The sequence below is a fragment of the Spizellomyces punctatus genome, assembly GCF_000182565.1.
Source record: "Spizellomyces punctatus DAOM BR117 chromosome Unknown supercont1.11, whole genome shotgun sequence".
Classification (NCBI taxonomy): domain Eukaryota; kingdom Fungi; phylum Chytridiomycota; class Chytridiomycetes; order Spizellomycetales; family Spizellomycetaceae; genus Spizellomyces; species Spizellomyces punctatus.
The window spans coordinates 84,294-103,423 of NW_015971547.1; the positions used below are offsets into that span (position 1 = coordinate 84,294).

General features: G+C 47.7%; 6 protein-coding genes across 6 annotated transcripts; 3 read left to right on the top strand and 3 right to left on the bottom strand.

Annotated features, from left to right (window-relative positions):
• Nucleotides 1-14: 14 nt before the first annotated feature.
• SPPG_06078 (uncharacterized protein) lies at nucleotides 15-4,428 on the bottom strand. Its single transcript, XM_016754283.1, has 15 exons — nucleotides 4,321-4,428; nucleotides 3,052-4,261; nucleotides 2,533-2,987; nucleotides 2,136-2,454; nucleotides 1,958-2,071; nucleotides 1,800-1,887; nucleotides 1,467-1,741; nucleotides 1,345-1,408; nucleotides 1,209-1,277; nucleotides 941-1,153; nucleotides 804-883; nucleotides 676-741; nucleotides 436-602; nucleotides 297-375; nucleotides 15-236 (listed from the first exon to the last, which is right to left on the bottom strand). Exons 1-15 carry the CDS (start codon nucleotides 4,398-4,400, stop codon nucleotides 204-206), a joined length of 3,312 nt encoding a protein of 1,103 aa, XP_016606410.1. The 5' UTR covers nucleotides 4,401-4,428; the 3' UTR covers nucleotides 15-203.
• Nucleotides 4,429-4,586: 158 nt separating this feature from the next.
• Nucleotides 4,587-6,078, bottom strand: SPPG_06079 (uncharacterized protein). Its single transcript, XM_016754284.1, has 5 exons — nucleotides 5,729-6,078; nucleotides 5,416-5,556; nucleotides 5,289-5,350; nucleotides 5,043-5,221; nucleotides 4,587-4,976 (listed from the first exon to the last, which is right to left on the bottom strand). The coding sequence occupies exons 1-5, from the start codon at nucleotides 6,059-6,061 to the stop codon at nucleotides 4,846-4,848; spliced, it is 846 nt and encodes a 281-aa protein (XP_016606411.1). The 5' UTR covers nucleotides 6,062-6,078; the 3' UTR covers nucleotides 4,587-4,845.
• An 806-nt stretch (nucleotides 6,079-6,884) lies between these two features.
• On the top strand, nucleotides 6,885-8,667 carry SPPG_06080 (glycosyl transferase). Its single transcript, XM_016754285.1, has 6 exons — nucleotides 6,885-6,938; nucleotides 7,005-7,348; nucleotides 7,419-7,788; nucleotides 7,851-8,019; nucleotides 8,088-8,244; nucleotides 8,302-8,667. Exons 1-6 carry the CDS (start codon nucleotides 6,929-6,931, stop codon nucleotides 8,569-8,571), a joined length of 1,320 nt encoding a protein of 439 aa, XP_016606412.1. The 5' UTR covers nucleotides 6,885-6,928; the 3' UTR covers nucleotides 8,572-8,667.
• SPPG_06081 (dynamin-like GTPase SEY1) lies at nucleotides 8,540-12,108 on the bottom strand. Its single transcript, XM_016754286.1, has 10 exons — nucleotides 11,813-12,108; nucleotides 11,602-11,702; nucleotides 11,461-11,535; nucleotides 11,316-11,401; nucleotides 11,090-11,244; nucleotides 10,900-11,017; nucleotides 10,722-10,840; nucleotides 9,543-10,659; nucleotides 9,238-9,472; nucleotides 8,540-9,171 (listed from the first exon to the last, which is right to left on the bottom strand). Exons 1-10 carry the CDS (start codon nucleotides 11,950-11,952, stop codon nucleotides 8,804-8,806), a joined length of 2,514 nt encoding a protein of 837 aa, XP_016606413.1. The 5' UTR covers nucleotides 11,953-12,108; the 3' UTR covers nucleotides 8,540-8,803.
• A 111-nt stretch (nucleotides 12,109-12,219) lies between these two features.
• On the top strand, nucleotides 12,220-13,710 carry SPPG_06082 (CMGC/CK2 protein kinase). Its single transcript, XM_016754287.1, has 4 exons — nucleotides 12,220-12,468; nucleotides 12,533-13,106; nucleotides 13,166-13,314; nucleotides 13,389-13,710. Exons 1-4 carry the CDS (start codon nucleotides 12,356-12,358, stop codon nucleotides 13,582-13,584), a joined length of 1,032 nt encoding a protein of 343 aa, XP_016606414.1. The 5' UTR covers nucleotides 12,220-12,355; the 3' UTR covers nucleotides 13,585-13,710.
• Nucleotides 13,711-13,859: 149 nt separating this feature from the next.
• SPPG_06083 (uncharacterized protein) lies at nucleotides 13,860-18,669 on the top strand. The gene is made up of 8 exons (XM_016754288.1): nucleotides 13,860-15,190; nucleotides 15,257-15,954; nucleotides 16,019-16,204; nucleotides 16,271-16,350; nucleotides 16,413-16,806; nucleotides 16,879-16,955; nucleotides 17,016-18,273; nucleotides 18,344-18,669. The coding sequence occupies exons 1-8, from the start codon at nucleotides 14,547-14,549 to the stop codon at nucleotides 18,568-18,570; spliced, it is 3,564 nt and encodes a 1,187-aa protein (XP_016606415.1). The 5' UTR covers nucleotides 13,860-14,546; the 3' UTR covers nucleotides 18,571-18,669.
• The last annotated feature ends 461 nt before the right edge of the window (nucleotides 18,670-19,130 follow it).

A 19,130-nucleotide genomic window follows, 5' to 3' on the forward strand; every position in this document is an offset into this window, starting at 1 on the left:
TCGCTTGGAACAGGGGCACAATATTTTCTTTACCCTCCTCTGCCAGGCCATACAAGTAATATCTTTCAAATTCTGTGTTTAAAGGCTAGCCGATATGTGGGATGAACCGTCGGGATATGCCAATATGCTTATTTCTGTTGAGCATACTTTGATTAAGCACATGAGTATATATTTACATAGGTCACCCGCACCCGTTGTAGTGCTCAGGATAATTCGAAACCAGCCCCTGAGTTAATCTGCAACCAGAATATCAGAAAATGATATGTCCTGGCCCTACACAGATGAACTATACATACCGCATACAGCAGCTTCTCCTTTAATGTGCTCTTCTTTTTATACGCGGGCAGCTTTAACATATTAAAGCAAGTCGAAGCCCTGCAGACTTATATCAGCGGTCGAAGCAAGAGGGCAACGTCCCCAATCACGCTCACACACGTTGGTAACCTGTTCATGTCCTTTCCCAGCGTGATCCCAAATGCAGACCCAATCAACCTGGCACCAGCAACGACCGGATTTTCCGTCTGAGTTCCCCCCTCGTCACTCTCTGCCACGTAACGGATGGTGAATGGTGGATTGAGGTACTGAAATCCACCGACAGGTGGCTGTTCCGGATTGCGGCGGGTTAATAACTTCGAAAATCATGCCAAACTTGAAACCAATGACTAACTGGTGCACCTTTGAACAGCTAGTAACAAACTTGAGGAACGCAGCTTTATCTTTCGGTCCAAAATCGCTTACGACCTGTAGCAAATGCCCCCAATTTAAAATCCTCCTGAAGGACAATATGCACATATTCTCTTCACCTGCCACAATGACCTAATCGTTTTATGCTGGTCAAAGTACCCCCCTTCATACCGAACGTGAGCACGAAGATCTTTCACATCTACAAAAAACATGAGCGAGTGTCAAATAGTAGTGGGGTACAGGAGGAAGAACCTACCAAACTCCACGTTTTCACCGCACATCAGTTTTTGCAGCTCCGTAGGTGAAAAGAAGCCTAACCACTTTTCAGATATAATTGATCGGAAGCCTCTAATCAGTGCTTTAAACTGATCTCTGCATTCACGATTTAGCCGATAATCTGCCATTAAATGTACGTATTCGAACTTGTTCTCATTCGTTACTGATATTGCAGCACCCCCCGGTTTGATCTCTGCAAAGATGTTGATCATCCCGACTTTGATCACATTAACTCTGGCGGAAGTCACCTTTGGACACGACGTTGCCAAAAATGTCTTGATCGATTGTGAACGTTAATCCAAGGTCCTCACTGTCGCCTTTACAGTACCAAACCTCTGAGTCCTCGGCGAAATATGCGATTGAAAAGAAGACGACCGTATTCACCTTCGTAGCGCTTCAAAAAAGTCAGATTCTTGTATAATTGTGGATCCAACGATGGTAATTCGTCCTATCATCCCATTCAGTTATAGCATTGCATAGCATAGGGTTCAAGTCTTACGACATACCAGATAATTGTATCTTCCCAACAACTTGGCGTAGATAAAATTTGCAAATGGTATATCGATAGCAATGCCCTCATACAATGCTTTTCCAAATATCTTTCCCACAAACTCGAGTAACTGCAAATGCTCTTCATGAATGAACGACGTCGGGGATGGAGTCACATATCCGTCCGGCGTGGTATGGAAAAGATTCAAGTTCGTTGAGAATGCCCGCTTACACATCTCTTCTAAGAATTCCTTGAAGATGCCTGATTGATCAATGCCAGCTTCCTCGAGGCCTTAATCCCAGGACATCGTCAGTCATTAGACAACGCGATAACTGACGCAACGACATACCGAGCTCGTTAACAAATTTCACGCGAATCGCTTGCTTAAGCTGCTGGGGAGGAACTCTGGCGAGCTGCCGATAGCCGTCTTCCAGTACCTAAAGGACAGGAGATGTTAAGCGAAGGCAGGGCATTAACCAGAAAACTATTAGAGAACTTTCAACATACGGCATTTCTGTGTACCACCACAGCAATCGGTCGTCCCCCAAGGACCGCCTTATCACTCTCGATCAACCCTCTGAATATGTTGACGCGGCTCTTGAAAGGCACGCATTGGGGTATCTAAAGACGGACCCAGTTTGATAAAATTCGACCAAACGATCACAAAGCACCGCAGCAATCGTACGTTTCCCAATATCATAACAGCCCTCGGATCATTCTTGATCACATCGTCCACAAACGTGCTTCGGCTCACTTCCTTCGCAAGCCATGCTGTCTCCTGCTCCGCTCCAAACGCCTGGCGCTGCGAGCGGTCGTTTAGAAGATTCAACAGGCGCTTGGCAGGCTCCAATACCGGGGGAAACTGAGACGTAACGGAAGGGGTTGAAGGCGTGTGATGCCAGTAGATGCGGAAACAAAAGTGATTGAGGAAGGTGACAATGGCGGCGAGTTCCTGTGATTTGAAAGGATACTGTCGTTGGTAGATCTCGTCGTTGTCAAGAGTACTTCAAAAGACCGAGGGAAGAAAAGAGTCGTAGGTCACGCTGCAAACGGCAACCGAGAAGATATTAGACATCACCTACATGAAGAGCAAACGCGCCATTTCACAGAAAAGCTGCAAAAGTGGCATCAGCGGCTCATTCTCCAAGCATCCCGTTGCGGCAGCCAAATAGAGCAATGTCCCTTCGCGCTTCGGGCCGACCTCATTCAGCAATCTCCACAGTCCGGACACTAGTCCTTTTGTAAATGACAGGGCATTCAAGATTGCGGTACGGTACGCAAGTAACGTAGAAGTCAAAGTTAAATACAGTAGGGAGCCATCCCGCGCGTCAATAGTTGTAAGAGTTAATCCCGAATTTGTTGACGGGGCTGAGGCTATAAGACGCAATGTGGAAGCGACTGGGGTAGGCGGCTCAAAATCAATGATGTTGGCGAAAATGGATGAAATAAATTCCCTACTCCACAGATGCGATAGCTGTGTTACAAGCTGTGGGTAGTATTCTTGGGGAACTCCGTCCACCGATTTCCCACTATACCACTCAATGTTCAGGAAAGCTATGAGGAGGAAGTCATTGATACAAATTGAACTGACACACGCTTACCTTGAACACAGCATGATATTTTACAAAGTTAGAGGACTTTTCTCTAACATATTGCTGGCAATGTCCAAGGAGATGGGTTATAGTCGTCACCACGTCACTCCTTAACGTTGGTGTTTGTTCACTTGCGAAGCCCGTTCTCGTCAATCTCCAGTACAGTTCCACAATGTTACCAACAAGGAATATCATCGCCTCCCCCTGTAGGTTGAACAATAATTTTCTGCTCTGCTCATCTTCATTGACAATCCGTACTACTCGACGCAATATATCCCTTTGGGCAAAGAGAGAAATGCATTGGGCATCCACAAATGAGAGAAGTAAAGGAGTGGCAAAGACGTGTAATGAAAAAAGGACGATTCTTCTCTCGCATTCTATGTTTCTATCTTCCTGTTGTCGCTCAGGTGCCGAAGTTTGGATATCACTGCGGATGTCTTCTACAACGAGGGTGTTCATCACGCTAGATAATACTGCATTCACCCATAGATTTGTGCTTCTGTCCAGCTTGGATTCGTCCGAATCTATGCTGAGTACAGGGTTTCGTTTCTGTTTGAGTTTCGCTCGATTGACCATAACTCGTGTCGTCCGCTCCAGCAATCCCTTCGCCAATAGTGCAAATAATCCCCGGTCTATCAACCATCGCTGTATATTCCACATCACGTCTTCGATTGTGCCATTGCCAGCATGCTGCTTGGGGTCCATGTACGCCATAAAAAACCGGATTTCCGTGCCCGTTAAATATGGGGCCATTACTGGGGTCTTGCATGCTGGATCATGTAGATTTTTGGGGCCATCTAAAGAGCCTACTATTCGTTCTGCGCAAATCCATAAAACATTTTTGAGAACATTGGCAGCTGCTTTTGCCCGTAGCGGATCTGGATGATTCAGGCAACTGGAAAAGGGTAAAGAAGCACCTCTGCCTTGACTTGCTGCCGTTTGGGGAAGCATCATCTTGACCAAATGTCCCAGACGATTCCAGTCCGTTGTGGGCTGGTAAAATTTAAGAAACATCCAGGCGAACCTCAGAAGGTCATCGGCTTTTACACCAGTTACGTTCCCTTCCAAAAGACCGCATTGAGAGTCCCACTCCTTTCGCAGGTCCCGGAGCGAACGTTTTCTACTAGCGACCGAGCGAATGCATCGCGATACGATGCGAGCGGCTGCTATGGACTTTTGTGCGTCTAATTCCTGCTGCCTTTGGGCCTCTCGAGCATCTCTGAGCTCCAGTGTTAGAGACAAAATATACTGCGAAAGTAGAATAAACGATGAGACTACCTCTGCCGCCTCGCTTCCTCCACCAAATTTCGAGCACCTTTTGTATTTACTGAGGATTGAAAGACAAAGGAGTCCTTCATCTCCTAATAATTTCAGCCGACTCCAGATCTCTTGCCGAATCCTCAACGGTCCAATCACCCAGCTAAGCAGTGATAATTACTGCCGAATATGGAAGTATGCTGAGTCATCCACAAAGTCCAATGCTGGAGATGTCGTTGACTCGCTGTTGCGAAGTATCAAGCAGGCCTAGCTTGCATTTTGAGCTGCAATAATGGAAGGGAGACAGTTCTTTTTGAAAGTAAGTGTCTTTGACCTCGCGATGGTCGAGATTATGGCTTCCTTCTGTCCCCAGGGTCGGCATTCACTCGGAACAACTACCAAACTACCACCATGCCAATCAAAGGCTCTCCAATCCCAGAGTGTACTATGTCCGTATAATTAGCTTGTGCATTTTGTCGATGACAGTAAATATCAATGAAATGTTGGAAGGACACTGCAGTCGCTAGAGATTTAACTCCAAGGCAACTAAAATCGCCTTAGCCAATACCACACTAGAAAGCACACACAAAAGCTGATGACGCCCGCCATTATTAACGAGTCTCGCCGCTTTTTTGCCCCAATCCGCGAAATGAGGTCATTAACGAGGGGAAATCGTGCTGAAGAAAATATTAATAATAACTCAGATGCATGGCCACTCAGGAGCTAGGAAAGGAACGGCTTACCGAGCACTCCACCCATTCGCCCCCTTGTATTGTATAAAACACTTCGCTGATCGTGGAGCTCGGCACGGGTTGTGTAAGCTTGCTCAAGTACCTCATCGGCCATCCGATGCGAGCCGTCAATCTTTCCTCGTTCCGTTAACAGGTAATCTTGCATGCCCATGCCTGGAGACCTATACGAACTGTTCATCAAAGCGAAATGAGTGTCTCTCTCTATCGGTAAGGCCAAAGATGTATCGGATGATTCACCTTATGTCTTCCCGTACAGAGCTCAATAGATCGGCATGGTCTCTGGCAGCGGTAATGTTGGCCTTCGATTGATAAGGACCATTAAGTGTCGTCCTTTCAGAGATCAACCATTGTGTCAAAGTCCCACCTTGGTCCTTTTGAACTCTTTTGAGTAGTCGTATAGTATGTCTCGATGTCGCTGCAGCATGTGCATCATGGAGGGATTTGTTGGGACTGATGATGGAACGCTATCAAGGCTTTGGGCCATAGAGTTGACGACAGAGGTAAGCTAGATCAATACAAAGTGGAACATTCGGTATGTCAAAATGCTTGTAGCCAAAAGGAGCGTTATACTAGAGCACTAAAAACATGTGGTACTATCGTTTGCAACTGGCCTTCTCAAAAGAGGGGGCTGCGTACAATGCTAATCCGATTCTGCAAACACGACGTGAAACACCAACCTTTGCGAGCAAATGGTCCAGTTCTAGTTCTGCGCCTTTTGTACTTCCTGGACTTCGCGCAGCACTGCTGGATGCAACCCCTGCCACACTACTTGCAAACCCACTGGTTCCTGTTCCACTACCAAGTTTAGAATATTGCACTAGCTTGGCTTCGATTTCGTTTTCCAAATGTCGCGCCTGTCGTCTTAGAGTCTCCCATGTCGCGGCAGACGCCGTGGCTGCTGCTGCTGTTGGTGAACCATCAGCAAGTGGGCTCAGTGATGCTGCTGAAGGTATTGGAATGACGGTGTCAGGTACTGAGGAATAAGAGTGCGCGGCTGTGCGGAACGACATTGTGATGTACGTTGTTACCTTGCCAGAATGAAAGCGCGACGGGATGTCACGCCGCAAATGGGCAAATTACTAAGCTCACCTTGTGTATGTCTCTTTTTTCCAAGTTTTTCTGATGATAGCGATTTCGTTATTGCTTGAGGCATTTTTGATATGATGTATAGAGAAATCTGCTAGCAAGTATCCTCTGGTTTGCGCTGTTGTTGGACGATTGTTCATATATCAACTTGGTCGATTGGTACAAGGTTAAGCGTAGCTTTGGGTTCAGTAAAACAAAGGTAATCAATACTATCAGTGTCGTAACTAATACTTCCAAAGTTGTGAAAGAACGGTTGGCAGTGAAAGCAACGTTATAAGGGACTGCGTGCCCATGTTATGCCATACATAGACAACATTGTGACATTGTGGTCAATCGAATTCGATGCAAACATGGAGACATGTGCGTAGAGTCTCTCCCACATTATCGTACAGGGCGGACACAAAGTTAACGGAGATAAACAGTCCTCAGCATCATATCAAAATAGAAACGGCAGCAGACATAAGGCCTGGAGCAACTTTGTTCTTTGGACCCTGAATATGGCCACGAATGTGCAGGTGTTTCGTATTGAATCAACGAGCCGCTAGATGGACATGTTAACCATAAGCTGACCTCAGGTACTAGTCATAATAGTGATTTTCAAAGCCAATTCCAGGCGTATATGCGTGCGCCAGAATCATACCTTCGCTCTCGTTTGCTATGCTCCAACTTTGTCGGAGGGTATCACGTAAGCACATCCTGACGTCATGGCATGGCAGCGTCTTCGGCCTTGTCGCTCATTGCGAATGAACATGTTCAAGATCACACTTGCATACGAAGATTATTCATAGAAAATGGGCTCAGGTTTGTAGTGCTCTTTATTGTCCGCGGTAAGAGCGATGGATTAACGCCAGCATTGCATCTTGCTAGCGAAGACATCAGCGGCAGACGGCAATGCTCCCTTGAGAATATTTCTCATTCAATCGGCACATGGACTTTTTGCCTCTTCTGGGGGGTTCAGGGCAAATATGGCCTTCTGCCGAGCTATGGCTGCAGCAGGGCACGAGGTTAAGATGCTCGCCCTCCCGCATAAGGATGACCTGGCCTTGATATCCAACCACACGACAGACGGGCGGAGACATTTTGGAAGTTATGAAGTGGAAGTTTTTCGGTTTTCTTATAAAGGGATTGAAGTCGTGGGACTTGAGGTAGAACAATATGCGAATGCGATGGAAAATCCGCAAGTGAAGGCACAACATGTCGCTTGGTTAGAGGTAAGCCTGAAATCGGCGATCGTGTGTGATATATTGAGATCACCTATCGATTAAACTAACAGAACGACAGAACAAAGTAGATGTGCCCGAGCTAGACGCCAGACTTTCATTCGTTCATGAGGAAATTGCCGCATTCCGGCCAACACATTTGCTGATGAACGAACCGAGCTCTTTGAAAATTGCGATGGACGACAAATTAAAGCATCCTTGCATACGAGTATTTATTGCCCATGACTGCAACAACCTCCCATTTGGTCCCTTTTCCGTTGATGGTCCGGGAGACGCCCAACTTGCCCGATTACGGGAAGTTGAGGGTCTTTGGACTGTAAGTAAAGCGCTCAAGCAGTACTTCCTTGAGTTCGGGCAGCTAGACAACGCCAAAGTACTACCCAACCATCCATGGATATTTTCCGATGAGCCCGAAAAGTTGCCCTTTTATGGTACGTCATTGTATCCTATTGTACACCTTGCTGGAAGCAGTAGCCCAAACCTCCTCTGATAGATAACTGGGACAAAAAGTACGTCTGCGCTATCAATCCCGGAGCCGCAAAAGGCTTTCATATCGTCCATGCTGTAGCCCAATCAATGCCGGATGTAGAGTTTTTGGTGACCAAATCGTGGTCTATGACAGAACACGTCATAACGAAGTTTGAAGAATTGCCGAATGTCTTGTAAGATACGAATCTTCATACCCTACATCGTAGCTATAGACATTAAAAGGAACAAACGCCAATTATAGAGTTGAGGAATCTGTCAAGGACATGGAGAAACTTTGGTGCCGGACAAAGGTCCTCATTGTCCCATCGATATGCTATGAAGCATTTGGACTTGTAGTCGTGGAAGCACTGCTGAGAGGGATTCCCGTCATCTCGTCCGATGCAGGGGGATTACCAGAGGTCTGTTTTGTGCATGTCAGCTTGGAAGGAAGTTTCACGCTCACCTTGTATCAACAGGCGCATCTCAATACACCTTGGGTGATTCCCGTTACCCCACTAACTGGTGAGAAGGAGACTGACCCGGATCTAATTGAGAAATTCGGGCAGTGGAAGATACCTATGAATGACCCAGAGCCGTGGGTCCTTACACTTCACAAATTGCTGTGGGATAGAGACACATATATGGAGATTCGCAAACAAGGGAGAGACGCGGCGTTTGAGTACATGAAGCAACTTGATACAAGGGTTTACGAAGACTGGTTGCAAAGTCTACATCGTTGCAGATAGACATTATGTAGAAGACCACTTTGTACATATTCAATTCATGTGAACAAAAGTGCAGAACAGAATATGATATATAAGGAACAATGAATACAATCGATGCAATCTTCAATATCTGAATTTCGCATAACTCAAAGGTTTCGCACAATAAAGGACCTGCCCGGCCCATCTAATAATAAGCAAAGCCAGCTCATCCAAATCTACAGTCTAGCCCGGATACATGTCAAAGATGTGTTTTTCACTCATTCGCACAGTCATTTTCCCTCGTCGTCCTTCTCCGTCCGCTGACACTTTCAGCGCTTCGGCCGGCAGCAGGGACCATTTCAACGGCATCGCCGTCATTCTCCGTCGGCCATCGATTTCCATATGCGGCCGGACTTGACGATGATCTGGCAAGCTCCCGCTGCAACCGCTTTACACCTTCGCTGGTCGCAGTGGCGGCGAGAGTTGTACCATTTCGAATCAGACTCCCGTCCATGAATCCGTCGACATCAACTCCTTTCTCTTTCAACCTCTTTCCGGCTTCCTTTGCTGCCTCCCGAACGGTTGCTCTGGCAACATTAAAGGCAGGTTTTGCCATACCGGTGTACCAAGTAGCATACGCGACTATCGGCATCAAAAAGGTAGTTATTAGCGGCAAGATAACGCTGATAAGATCTGCCTACGACGTACCAGCCGCTAATATGATTAGCATCAAGAAATATAGTGGGTTCGACAATACTGCAACGAATTCGTTCCATCCCAAGACAGCCGTCATGACTACAAACCACATCGGGATCTTTGCCGTGGTGACAACGATGGAGCGCTTCGCCTCTACAAAGAGCAGATCAGCTTCACGCTTGAACCTGTCGCGCAGGGTTTGAAGCTTCGCGGGAGACAGTACGACCATCGAATGAGGATCAAACCGCTAGTTATAGAAGGCATGTGAACAATCTGTTTCACGAGTAAAGACATTCCGAGGTAAATGTTTTTCATACCTCATCCTCTGTGATGGCTGAATCCAATTTCGATAGAGGAACATCAATTTTGGAGTAGAGGACTGACAGATTGTCGGCTTCATCCCTCGCTTTACTGAACTGTCCGTCGATATCATCTCCAGGCTTCCACACACGCGGTAAACCAGCTTCATCGTATCGGAATTTCCCCTCAAACTTATGTCTAAGTCTTTCAATGACCTTGACATCAGCAAACTCATCATGAATCGTCTTCTGCAAGATACCCCAGGCTTCCATCTTCATATCTTGAACAGAAGCTGCGACCTCCTGTTCACTCGAATTGAACCCTGAAAGGCGCTTGCGCAATTTTTCTTCCGCTTCTACAATCGTGTCATTGAAAGCATCGATGATACGCGTCCATACGTCGATAGGACCATCGTTCAGTAACACCTCGATTGGCTCGGTCAAATTTCCGGCGATAAATCTCTCAAGACTTTTAACTATTCTTTCCATCGCCTCTGTTCTCTTCCGCGCTGCAATCTCATCAATTTCCGTCTTGAATTGGAAGAAGTACTCGTCACTGGACCAGTTCGCATCTTTCAATCTCGTTCCCTCTTCCACAGATCGATAATAAGCCTCCGCTTGCTCTCTGGCATCATTTAACTTCCGCGCAAAGTCGCTATCATCGGCTTTCAAGCTTTCCGTCAGTTTCTCATTGAAGAGGTTAAGCGCCCGCTTATGAAGATTACGCAGTTGCTGAACATAGTACACGTGCAAAGCGGTCGCCATTTTGTCTACGAATTCAGCCCGCTTCTTCTCATACACCTCTTTGTTGTAGCGACTACCGTCCTTGTCAAATGCTTCAAGGGCTTTGCGATAATACTGTTCCGTTTCCCTTCCCATTTCTTCCAGAACTTTCCCCGCTTCCAATTGGCTGCGATAACCTTTGATATTATCGTTGAAACCCTCGTAAACCACCCGCATAATTTCGTCGCATCGATATTGAGCTAATAGTTGCTGCTGTGTTGGTAGATCGAGGTCGCGATTGGACACAATCTTCTCCCAGATTGATTCAGCAAATTTGGGGAATCCATCAGCAGGAATGTGCTTATGAAACACCGGTTTAAATGTGAACGCCGGATCCTGTTTATCGTAAAACCTGATGTCATGGATGGCGTCAGAAAGATATAAAGTCTTGGATTACGACGAATGCTACTTTACCGATTCTTTAGCTTCTGTGCCTCCGCCTCAAAGCTTTCCCGCGCATAAATTTTATGCGGTAGCCCAGCGAAGTTGAACTCGAAGAAGTCGCCAATCGAAGAGCTTTCTTTCCCGGCAGGCTATGGGGTGGCACTCAGTGCTGGCTCCCACGCTAACACAACAGTAAGTATGTACCAACCTTAACCAGGCCCGCCCATATTTTTTCCAAGTCTTTCATCAACGTAGCTTGCAAGTTTTCCATTGGAGTTGCCCCAGTGAAATCACGGATAACAAAAAACAGACACGTCTTGGGCGATCTGTCGAGTCACAGCAGATAAGTCGGTAAGTATGGGCAAGCATAGCCGCCGCCCATGCTCAACTACACCTACCCCTTTTGTTGGAAGAGTTGCAAGTTCACCTCAAACACGGTCTTTAGGAGGCCCATATTGGCCCCGTTATATAGTCCAACTTGATGCTCCCACATATTGATAATCAGCACTTCAGCAATTGCGAGTGAGAATAAAGCACTTTTCCGCTCAAAATCCTTGAAATACCAAGAAGATTCCGTGAGTAAAGAAGCTTACCTTACAAAGGATGCCCATATCACAGGCTTACCTGATCTTCTCCGCGCTCCCGACCGTCCGTTCCTTCCACATCAAGGACAAGTAAACTGCGATCAGCAGCCTTGCTCACCCAAATACCTGCGAAACAGCGTCAATTGACTGGCTTCAATGAACCATGACTAATCCAATGTCTGCACCTTTTGTTGTTTGCTGACGAGCGGTCTCATTCATTACATCAAAATTAGTTCCAAAAAGCCGGTTCAAGAGGGTACCTAAGCAGAACCTTAAAGTATCAGCATACGCTATTATCTTGGGGCTCATCTCGAAACATGACTTACTTTTTCCTGTACTCTGAGACCCGAACACGGCCACCACATTATAATCAAATCCTTGGTCTGTAACATGCCACTTATCGCGCATGTAGTCCAGTAGAAATGGCCTATTAATATTGACATTTCGGACAGTGTGAGTAGTGAAAACAGAATTATTATCGAATCACCAATGTTCATAGAAGATTTGTATCGTCCATTTCGTCTTAGGCTAACTTACGTGAATTCCTGCTCCTCGTTGACGGCTTGCAGTCGAGGGTCCTCTGGATCCAATGTCAGCCACTTTTTTTTCAACGCCTCGCTGCTAGTGTGCTCCCCATCCCCATAATCCACGTCCGGGACGAGGACATCAGTCGACATTGTTCGGATTGTGCTTCAGGTGTGCTATATTGCTATTGCAGAGGTCTGCGTCACAGCTATTAGAGCACAGATGGCAGATGGTCCTTGCTTTAGGAAACAGGAAATGTGCTCTGGTCGCAGTAAAGGTGGCGTTAGATGACGGGTGTGAAAAGCTGCAAAAGTTCCCCCCGTCGTCGTCTCCGGCAGCTGCTGCTGTGCCACTGACACCTGACGTCGTCATATCCAAATGGAGGTAAATGAACAGCTCAGTACGGCGACGGTTGAAGCCATCTGTGCAATTGCAGAGTTTTCGAGCGTCAGCTTTAGCATCAGAGTACCGTAGACCACATTCTTTGCATGGTATTCGGTGCTCAGCTGGAGCAATTTGCGATACAGAAGTGGCAGCGATACCTTTGTGCCGTGGATGGGTGGAACGTCTGCTACGATGACGACGAGCATCGCTAGAGTTCACGCCAATGCATGCGCTGAACGGCCTAGAGAGTACTGGGATTATGATAACTTTCAGATACAGTGGAGGTCTGTAGCTTTGAGACTTGTTCACGTCGTTGGCCTAGATCGCGAATTTGACCTCAGTCGATAGTGGACAGGATAATTATGAGATAGTAAGGAAGGTCGGGCGGGGAAAGTACTCTGAAGTGTTCGAGGGGGTCAACATTGCCACGAACGAGAAATGCTGCATCAAGGTATTGAAGCCCGTAAAGAAACGAAAAATTAAGCGAGAAATCAAGATCTTGCAAAACTTGGCGGGAGGACCGAACGTCATTCGTCTCCTGGATGTCGTGAGAGAACCTCAATCAAAAACACCAGCTCTAATTTTCGAAAATATCAACAATGTAGAGTTTAAAGTCCTGTATCCAAAGCTGTCCGACTACGAAGTCCGCTATTACATATTTGAACTGCTAAAGGCGTTAGAGTTCTGTCACTCTCGAGGAATCATGCATCGCGACGTTAAACCTCATAATGTGATGATTGACCACGAGAAAAAGACGCTTCGACTTATAGACTGGGGATTAGCGGAATTTTATCATCCCGGCACAGAATACAACGTGCGCGTGGCATCAAGATATTTTAAGGGTCCGGAGCTGTTGGTTGACTTTCAGGAATACGATTACTCTCTGGATATGTGGAGCTTGGGGTGCATGTTTGCGAGTATGGTAAGTAGTACCATGTATCCCTGCCAAATTCCGTTACTTACATTACGTGAACCCGCCAGATATTCCGCAAAGAACCTTTCTTTCATGGTCATGATAATTACGATCAGCTTGTCAAGATAGCAAAAGTCCTAGGGACCGATGAGCTGTTTGCATATCTGGAGAAGTATCGCATTGAACTGGATCAGAGATTTGACGAAATTTTGGGGAGGTGCGTTAGGTCGCCTTTGGCATGCTGCACAGGCTACATTTGGAACGACGTCGTTGACATTTTGCTGCTGATAGGTATCCGCGCAAGCCTTGGCGAAAGTTTGTAAACACAGACAACGAACGCTATATTTCAGACGAGGCGATCGACTTTCTAGACAAATTACTACGATATGACCATCAAGAACGGCTCACGCCACAGGAGGCAATGGCACATCCTTACTTTGATCCAGTGCGGCCAAAAGATTGGCAACCCGGTCAATCAAGCGCTTGATACTTCACCTGGACAATGATTGATGCCGACTGGTGCGATGTATCTTCATTCATTGTGAATATTATGTTTCCTCTAGCGCAACTGTGCATTACACATATTACCGATAGAAATCTGTCATTACTGCCACCACCGCCCTGACTCATTCAGATGGTTGGTTCGTTCCAGATTGACGCGGGCACTAGGCTCCCTCGAATGTGGATCCAATGTGGGTGCGGGAGCGCTTGCCCCAAAAAAATGGGAATGGGCCGGCCGTCCCGCCACTGCCAACTGACTAAGAGATCGTGGCGGATTTGCCTAGCCCAAACAGCAGCATCTTCGTTCTGCATTTCGGTTTGCATTTTGGCTTACGCACCACACCGAGTTTCCGCAAACAAATTGGACATTTGGCGCGGTCTATAGACTTCTCGAAACTCTGCAGCGAAGCGTGGCAGTCTTGAGCTTCGCGTTGCTCAGCACTTTTCCTCAACTTCCACCGCAACACTCACTCATTGGACACCTTCGCCGTGGCGCCCTCTGTCGATACCCGTTCTCTTCGTGGGGAAGAGAGGGCCTCTCCGGCCCCCTCGGAGTCGGACTCCGCCTACTCCAGCCGTCACTCCGCCGAAATTGAGCGCTCGTCACCTCCGAGTTTTGATTGCGAACAGCTTGAAGGCGAATCGAAGCACACAACTGACACCGGTACCGATTCCCATGCAGCTACGAAACGCGCATCTTTGTCCAGACAGTCAATCCTACCACCATCTCCCCCGCTGGGTGGTACCTCTCAACCATGCATATCACAGCCACTGAGTATCACACAGAACAATTCCTCTTTTCACAACCTAGGGTTCCCTGCCTTATCTGTGCAAAATCAGGGGCACCTCAATCCTCTAGCCACTCCAACACCCACGCCACCTCCGCCGCTACTGCAAAGAACCCCACTGTACTATCCGCCGACGCAATTTGCTTCTACCTTTGACTTGATGGGAAATTGGCAGCCGTTCAACGGTGCAGATGCATCACTTGGGGAAGCTAACTCTGTCGTCGCCGCTGGAAAAGCGAGGCTCGATGAGATGCACAACTTCACTTCCAAAGGACTCCAGGTTCGAGTATTAGGTGTCCCACAGCAACATGCAAAGTCGCGAGTGGAGACCCAGATAAAGATATGCCTGCAGCTAGTCACGGACAAAGGTGACAAAGTGCCGTTGTGGTCTCATCTGCGTCTCCCAGAATATCTGGTACCTCGCGAAAAGCTTCGGCGCAACAAGATGAGCGACTATGATCATATGGCTGCCATGTCGGAGAAGGCTGTTCTCAATCTCGAAGCTGTTGTTGTTTGTGCTTCGGACGTAGCGAAAACAGTTACCACTTGCCTTGGGTGTATCCAGCGAGAGCGGAAAAGGACAAGGAAGAAGGAAGCGAATTCGAAGCGAGCAGTCAAGTGGGAGGCGCCACGTCTGGGCCCCAGTGGTGAGGAACTGTTGGATGACGAAAGCCTGTCCCTGGAGCAGAAGAAGGTTTTGCTGTTTAACTGTAGCCATATGGTGGATTTCAGCAGCGGCGACACAATCTTACCCACTCGCATCACATGCTATTGTCGCCACCACGGGGAGAAGCTCGGTTTCTGGTAAGGAAGTTCCCGCACACAGGTGTCTTATCGTTGTCTTAATTGACCGAACTCGCACCTCTTTAGTGTGTATTTCGTCATTAGGGACTGCACTGGGCAGATCGTTGCTACCGGAATGTCCCCCCCGATCATGATTACCGACGATCACAAGTCCTCTAAGGCGAAGGCAAACAGTCGAAAGCGCCCCCGAACCGATGAACCCATGTCCCCCCCAAGCGGTTCCTCTCCCCCGTTCCGCAGATCGTCCGTCCTCTCATCACAATCCAATGAGCAGGTACCAGATGCCATGAGCATGATGTTGGGCGACTCCATCCTATCCTTTGGTGAATCAAACATTGGACTAGGGGAGCAATTCATGAATCATGGGCATAATATTTTCCCAGCAAACCCGAGGCCTCACAGCGTCGCACAGCCCGCTAGTCCGATATCCCCTCCTCAGGCTGTAGCTTTTCCAAAGATGGATGATTTACTTGCCAATGATGAAACTCGAGAACACCAAGCATGCAACGGTTTGGACTTGAACGGGGAGTTTGGAGCGGATATGGTTATGGATTTGGATAATATCTCAAGAGCTGCAGATTTGGCCGTTTTTGAAGATTTCATGGTGCAGACTGGGCTTCAGGATCCAGTGGAAGACGCTAAAGCCGAAGCCGCGAATACATCTGCCGTGACATCCCAAATTCCTTCTGTCAGCAGGATTGTTCCCGCAGAAGGGCCGTTACATGGTGGCCTGGAGGTGACTGTGCTTGGAAGTGATTTCTATGGTAAGAGAATACAGAGCTACACAGCGTCACATTGAAATCTAAATACATATTATACAAAATTAAGACGGATTAACGGTCATGTTCGGGGGCATTCCGGCGGTTCAAACTCACTTCTGGGGCGCGACAACGCTTGTATGTATCCTTCCCCCAGCCCCCGTCCCGGGCCCTGTACCTGTCACTTTCAAAGAGCATCCAGTGAACTTGTCTTCCGAAAGCGATAATAACGCCGCCATATTCACTTATAAGGATGGTAAGCCTACGAGCTCTTGATCTCCACGTCTGTCGCGCATGTCCACTAATGAACGTTTCTTTAAAGATGCCGACCGAGCTTTGATGGAGCTTGCTTTGCAGGTGTTGGGGTTAAGGATGACAGGGAAATTGGAAGATGCTAGACAGGTATGGTTTCATTGATGTTGGACTCAACCAGTTGTGTAGAGATTCACCAAGTGGCGATATAGATTGCTATGCGAATTGTAGCAGATCCAAACAGCGGAAACAAGGAACCCACTAGCGGTGCTACGTCTTCAGCTCAAACGCGTCGGTCTTTAGCAGTCAGCGTTTTGAAGCAGTCCTTTGGGGTCAGTCCACGCGTCTCTCGTCCCGAGCTGGAGTGCCTGCTTCTCCAAGCGCTGTGCAATGCTTCAGATGACCAGAATTTGCTTGACGATACATGCACGTCGACTGGACATAATTTGCTCCATCTTGCAATTCTTTCTGGAATGGGCTCCTTGGCCAAGTGGCTTATTGCAAACGAGGTTTGCGACATAGAAGCTAGCGATCAATCAGGATTTGCGCCCATCCACTTTGCGGCATGGACAGGCATGTGGAGTGTTGTTAAGGAATTGCTGGAAGGTTGGTGTTATTTAGGGGTTTTAGAGGGGGGTGTTGGAAATATCATACTAATGGCCTGGCGTGGAATTTTAGCTGGTGCAAGACGCCATGTCCCTATTAAGCAAGGACATCTTCCAGTTCACTTGGCGGCCTCGAGAGGGCACCGAGAGGTATATGATGACATCGATTGTTTAGATTTGAGGCTCTGATTAACGATTGTTATGTCACAGGTGGTGAAATTGCTTGCAGTGTATCAGAATGTGTACGATTGGGATTCTGATGAGGGGATTTTCTCGGGCGAAGAGGAAGAGAGCGAGCAACCCGTGGATGAGAGCGACGTCGTTGTGGATCCCGTGGTGGAGCTTCACTCTGAATGCGACATGATCGTAAAGGAAGTGCCCGAGCATATCCCAACGGACGACGCTGATTTAAAGCCAGACGCAACTGATGATGTGTGGCTGGTTCCCACTTCAAATGAGATAGGGTCCGCTGGGAAAGGGTCACAGGCGCGTCCTGTAGGCCGTTTTGCAGAGAGGCCACGGCGAGGGAAGAGAGGAAGAGGAGGCAGAGGAGGCACAGGGACGCTTCAAAGATTTTCTGCTGGTATCAGAGAAGAAGTGTCTGTGACAAGCGGCAAGGACGAGACTGCGAATGAACATTGGAATGCGCAAGAGGACGATGGATCTGCAATATCTGAAAAGGATGGAGCGCATACCGCAATGACATTAGCAGAACCTCTCCAAGCAGACCCCACATTGGCATCAGCAAACCCTGAGAAGGCTGGTGACGCCCATCTGGTGGACGAGAGCAAAGCAGCGCGCCTATCAGTGAAGGAATTGCTTTACAATCTAGCTGCCCATCCGGAAAGCAAGACTGCGATTTCTCAGAAAGTCGAAAGTCTAGAGAATCCCGCAAGTAACCTCTGGAACAAGACGGAAGAAAAGTCACCATCGTCTTGGTATAATCCCTTGGCCCAACTGCCAACCTTCCTTGCACTGCCGGTGTCTCTCCCCACGCCTGCACTTCAGAAGAAGGCAGAGGACAAAGGATCACATGGCAAGAATCAAATTGACGATCTTTCTGATCGGCTGCCTGCGGTGAATACCCATCTTTCTCCGACAGACACTTCCTGTATTCCCCCGGGCGATACTCCGCTTCCGCCTTATACTCCTCCCGTTCCATACCCGCAAGGCATCAACACCTTGGAACCACACCAGCGGGGCATTTCTCGTTTCTACATTCAACAACATTCGCCTTCTGTTCCGTCTCCATACCCTTCAAGGTCGGATAGTCTCGACCATCTTGCGCTGCTGACAAATGAATATGCGACGGATATTCCATGCAACTGCATTTCATATTCGGGTACACATGAGACGCGGTGTGCACGGTACCAAGCTGCATTGGAACGCAAGAAGGAAATGATCTATATGATGGAAGGCGGACGGCATGGAAGGAGTTTGTGGACTTTTTGGATACCAGTTTTATTTGGTATGTTTGAGGGATTTAGTTTTCTGATGCGAACTCTCGTCTAACAGTTGCATTCCTGGCTGGTCTTTAGTGGTCCTTGGTTTGGCATTTTTCCGTTTTCTGGTCACCAACGAGGACGTAGAAACCATCATGAACAAGATTGGACAGGCTCACGCAGATATCCTGGGTCCTGTGAGAGAATGGTTTGAAGGCGCCAGAGCTTGGGGTGCCGGACGAGGAGAAGGTGTAACAGAGTGGATTCATACAATACATGTTAGAGGGCGGGCAATTGCAAAGGTGGGACGGTTGGTGGTATAGATTCAGGACCCGTAAAGTATAGTTTTAGGGTATCGCATTTGATTTTTGTATATTCAATTTGAGGGTTATTCATATATACAGTACCATGTGTCATTGGGGATGCACATCTGGAAGTTTCAAGTGGGATGGTCCGATGACCTGCAGGCTTGTTGCCGCGTTCCCTAACTTGACAGCCTACCGACTCCATTATTTATACAGATCCTTGACCGCGCACTCAACCATTTGAACCGTCCACCAAACTCGAAGATCCGGAACGTTACAAGCTGTGGATATCGGAAAGACTACGCTCCGCCGATCGTCTTCGGTACTTCTGCCGGAAACGACGTACGCTGAGGAACTTATCCGTATACTCCAACCAAAGTCGCGGAAGGACGGGAGCGCGTCCCACGCCATTCATCATACGCTACAAGCTGTTTGATGAAAAAATCGAGTACGAGAATCACGGCCAGGAATATCAGCACATGTTTTAGCTTCGCGGTCCATGAGAACGGTCGGCGAACGTTCCAGTTCGGGTCGGGATATTTCCACGCGAGACGTCTGTCCCAGTTCCAGTAATTTGG

Coding starts and splice junctions, on each gene's coding strand:
- SPPG_06078 (XM_016754283.1), bottom strand. CDS start 4,400: ATGAAGGACTCCTTTGTCTTTCAATCCTCAGTAAATACAAAAGGTGCT. Junction 1,409..1,466: donor TGGGAAGATACAATTATCTG/GTATGTCGTAAG, acceptor ATGGGATGATAG/GACGAATTACCATCGTTGGA. Junction 376..435: donor GACATGAACAGGTTACCAAC/GTGTGTGAGCGT, acceptor ATAAGTCTGCAG/GGCTTCGACTTGCTTTAATA.
- SPPG_06079 (XM_016754284.1), bottom strand. CDS start 6,061: ATGTCGTTCCGCACAGCCGCGCACTCTTATTCCTCAGTACCTGACACC. Junction 5,557..5,728: donor TGGACCATTTGCTCGCAAAG/GTTGGTGTTTCA, acceptor GTATTGATCTAG/CTTACCTCTGTCGTCAACTC. Junction 4,977..5,042: donor GCGAATGGGTGGAGTGCTCG/GTAAGCCGTTCC, acceptor TATTTTCTTCAG/CACGATTTCCCCTCGTTAAT.
- SPPG_06080 (XM_016754285.1), top strand. Junction 7,789..7,850: donor CGAAAAGTTGCCCTTTTATG/GTACGTCATTGT, acceptor CTCCTCTGATAG/ATAACTGGGACAAAAAGTAC. Junction 8,245..8,301: donor ATGCAGGGGGATTACCAGAG/GTCTGTTTTGTG, acceptor TTGTATCAACAG/GCGCATCTCAATACACCTTG.
- SPPG_06081 (XM_016754286.1), bottom strand. CDS start 11,952: ATGTCGACTGATGTCCTCGTCCCGGACGTGGATTATGGGGATGGGGAG. Junction 11,018..11,089: donor CAACTCTTCCAACAAAAGGG/GTAGGTGTAGTT, acceptor GTGACTCGACAG/ATCGCCCAAGACGTGTCTGT. Junction 10,841..10,899: donor TATGGGCGGGCCTGGTTAAG/GTTGGTACATAC, acceptor GCCACCCCATAG/CCTGCCGGGAAAGAAAGCTC.
- SPPG_06082 (XM_016754287.1), top strand. CDS start 12,356: ATGGGTGGAACGTCTGCTACGATGACGACGAGCATCGCTAGAGTTCAC. Junction 12,469..12,532: donor AACTTTCAGATACAGTGGAG/GTCTGTAGCTTT, acceptor CTCAGTCGATAG/TGGACAGGATAATTATGAGA. Junction 13,315..13,388: donor TTTGACGAAATTTTGGGGAG/GTGCGTTAGGTC, acceptor TGCTGCTGATAG/GTATCCGCGCAAGCCTTGGC.
- SPPG_06083 (XM_016754288.1), top strand. CDS start 14,547: ATGGGAAATTGGCAGCCGTTCAACGGTGCAGATGCATCACTTGGGGAA. Junction 16,205..16,270: donor CATATTCACTTATAAGGATG/GTAAGCCTACGA, acceptor GTTTCTTTAAAG/ATGCCGACCGAGCTTTGATG. Junction 16,807..16,878: donor TGTTAAGGAATTGCTGGAAG/GTTGGTGTTATT, acceptor GTGGAATTTTAG/CTGGTGCAAGACGCCATGTC.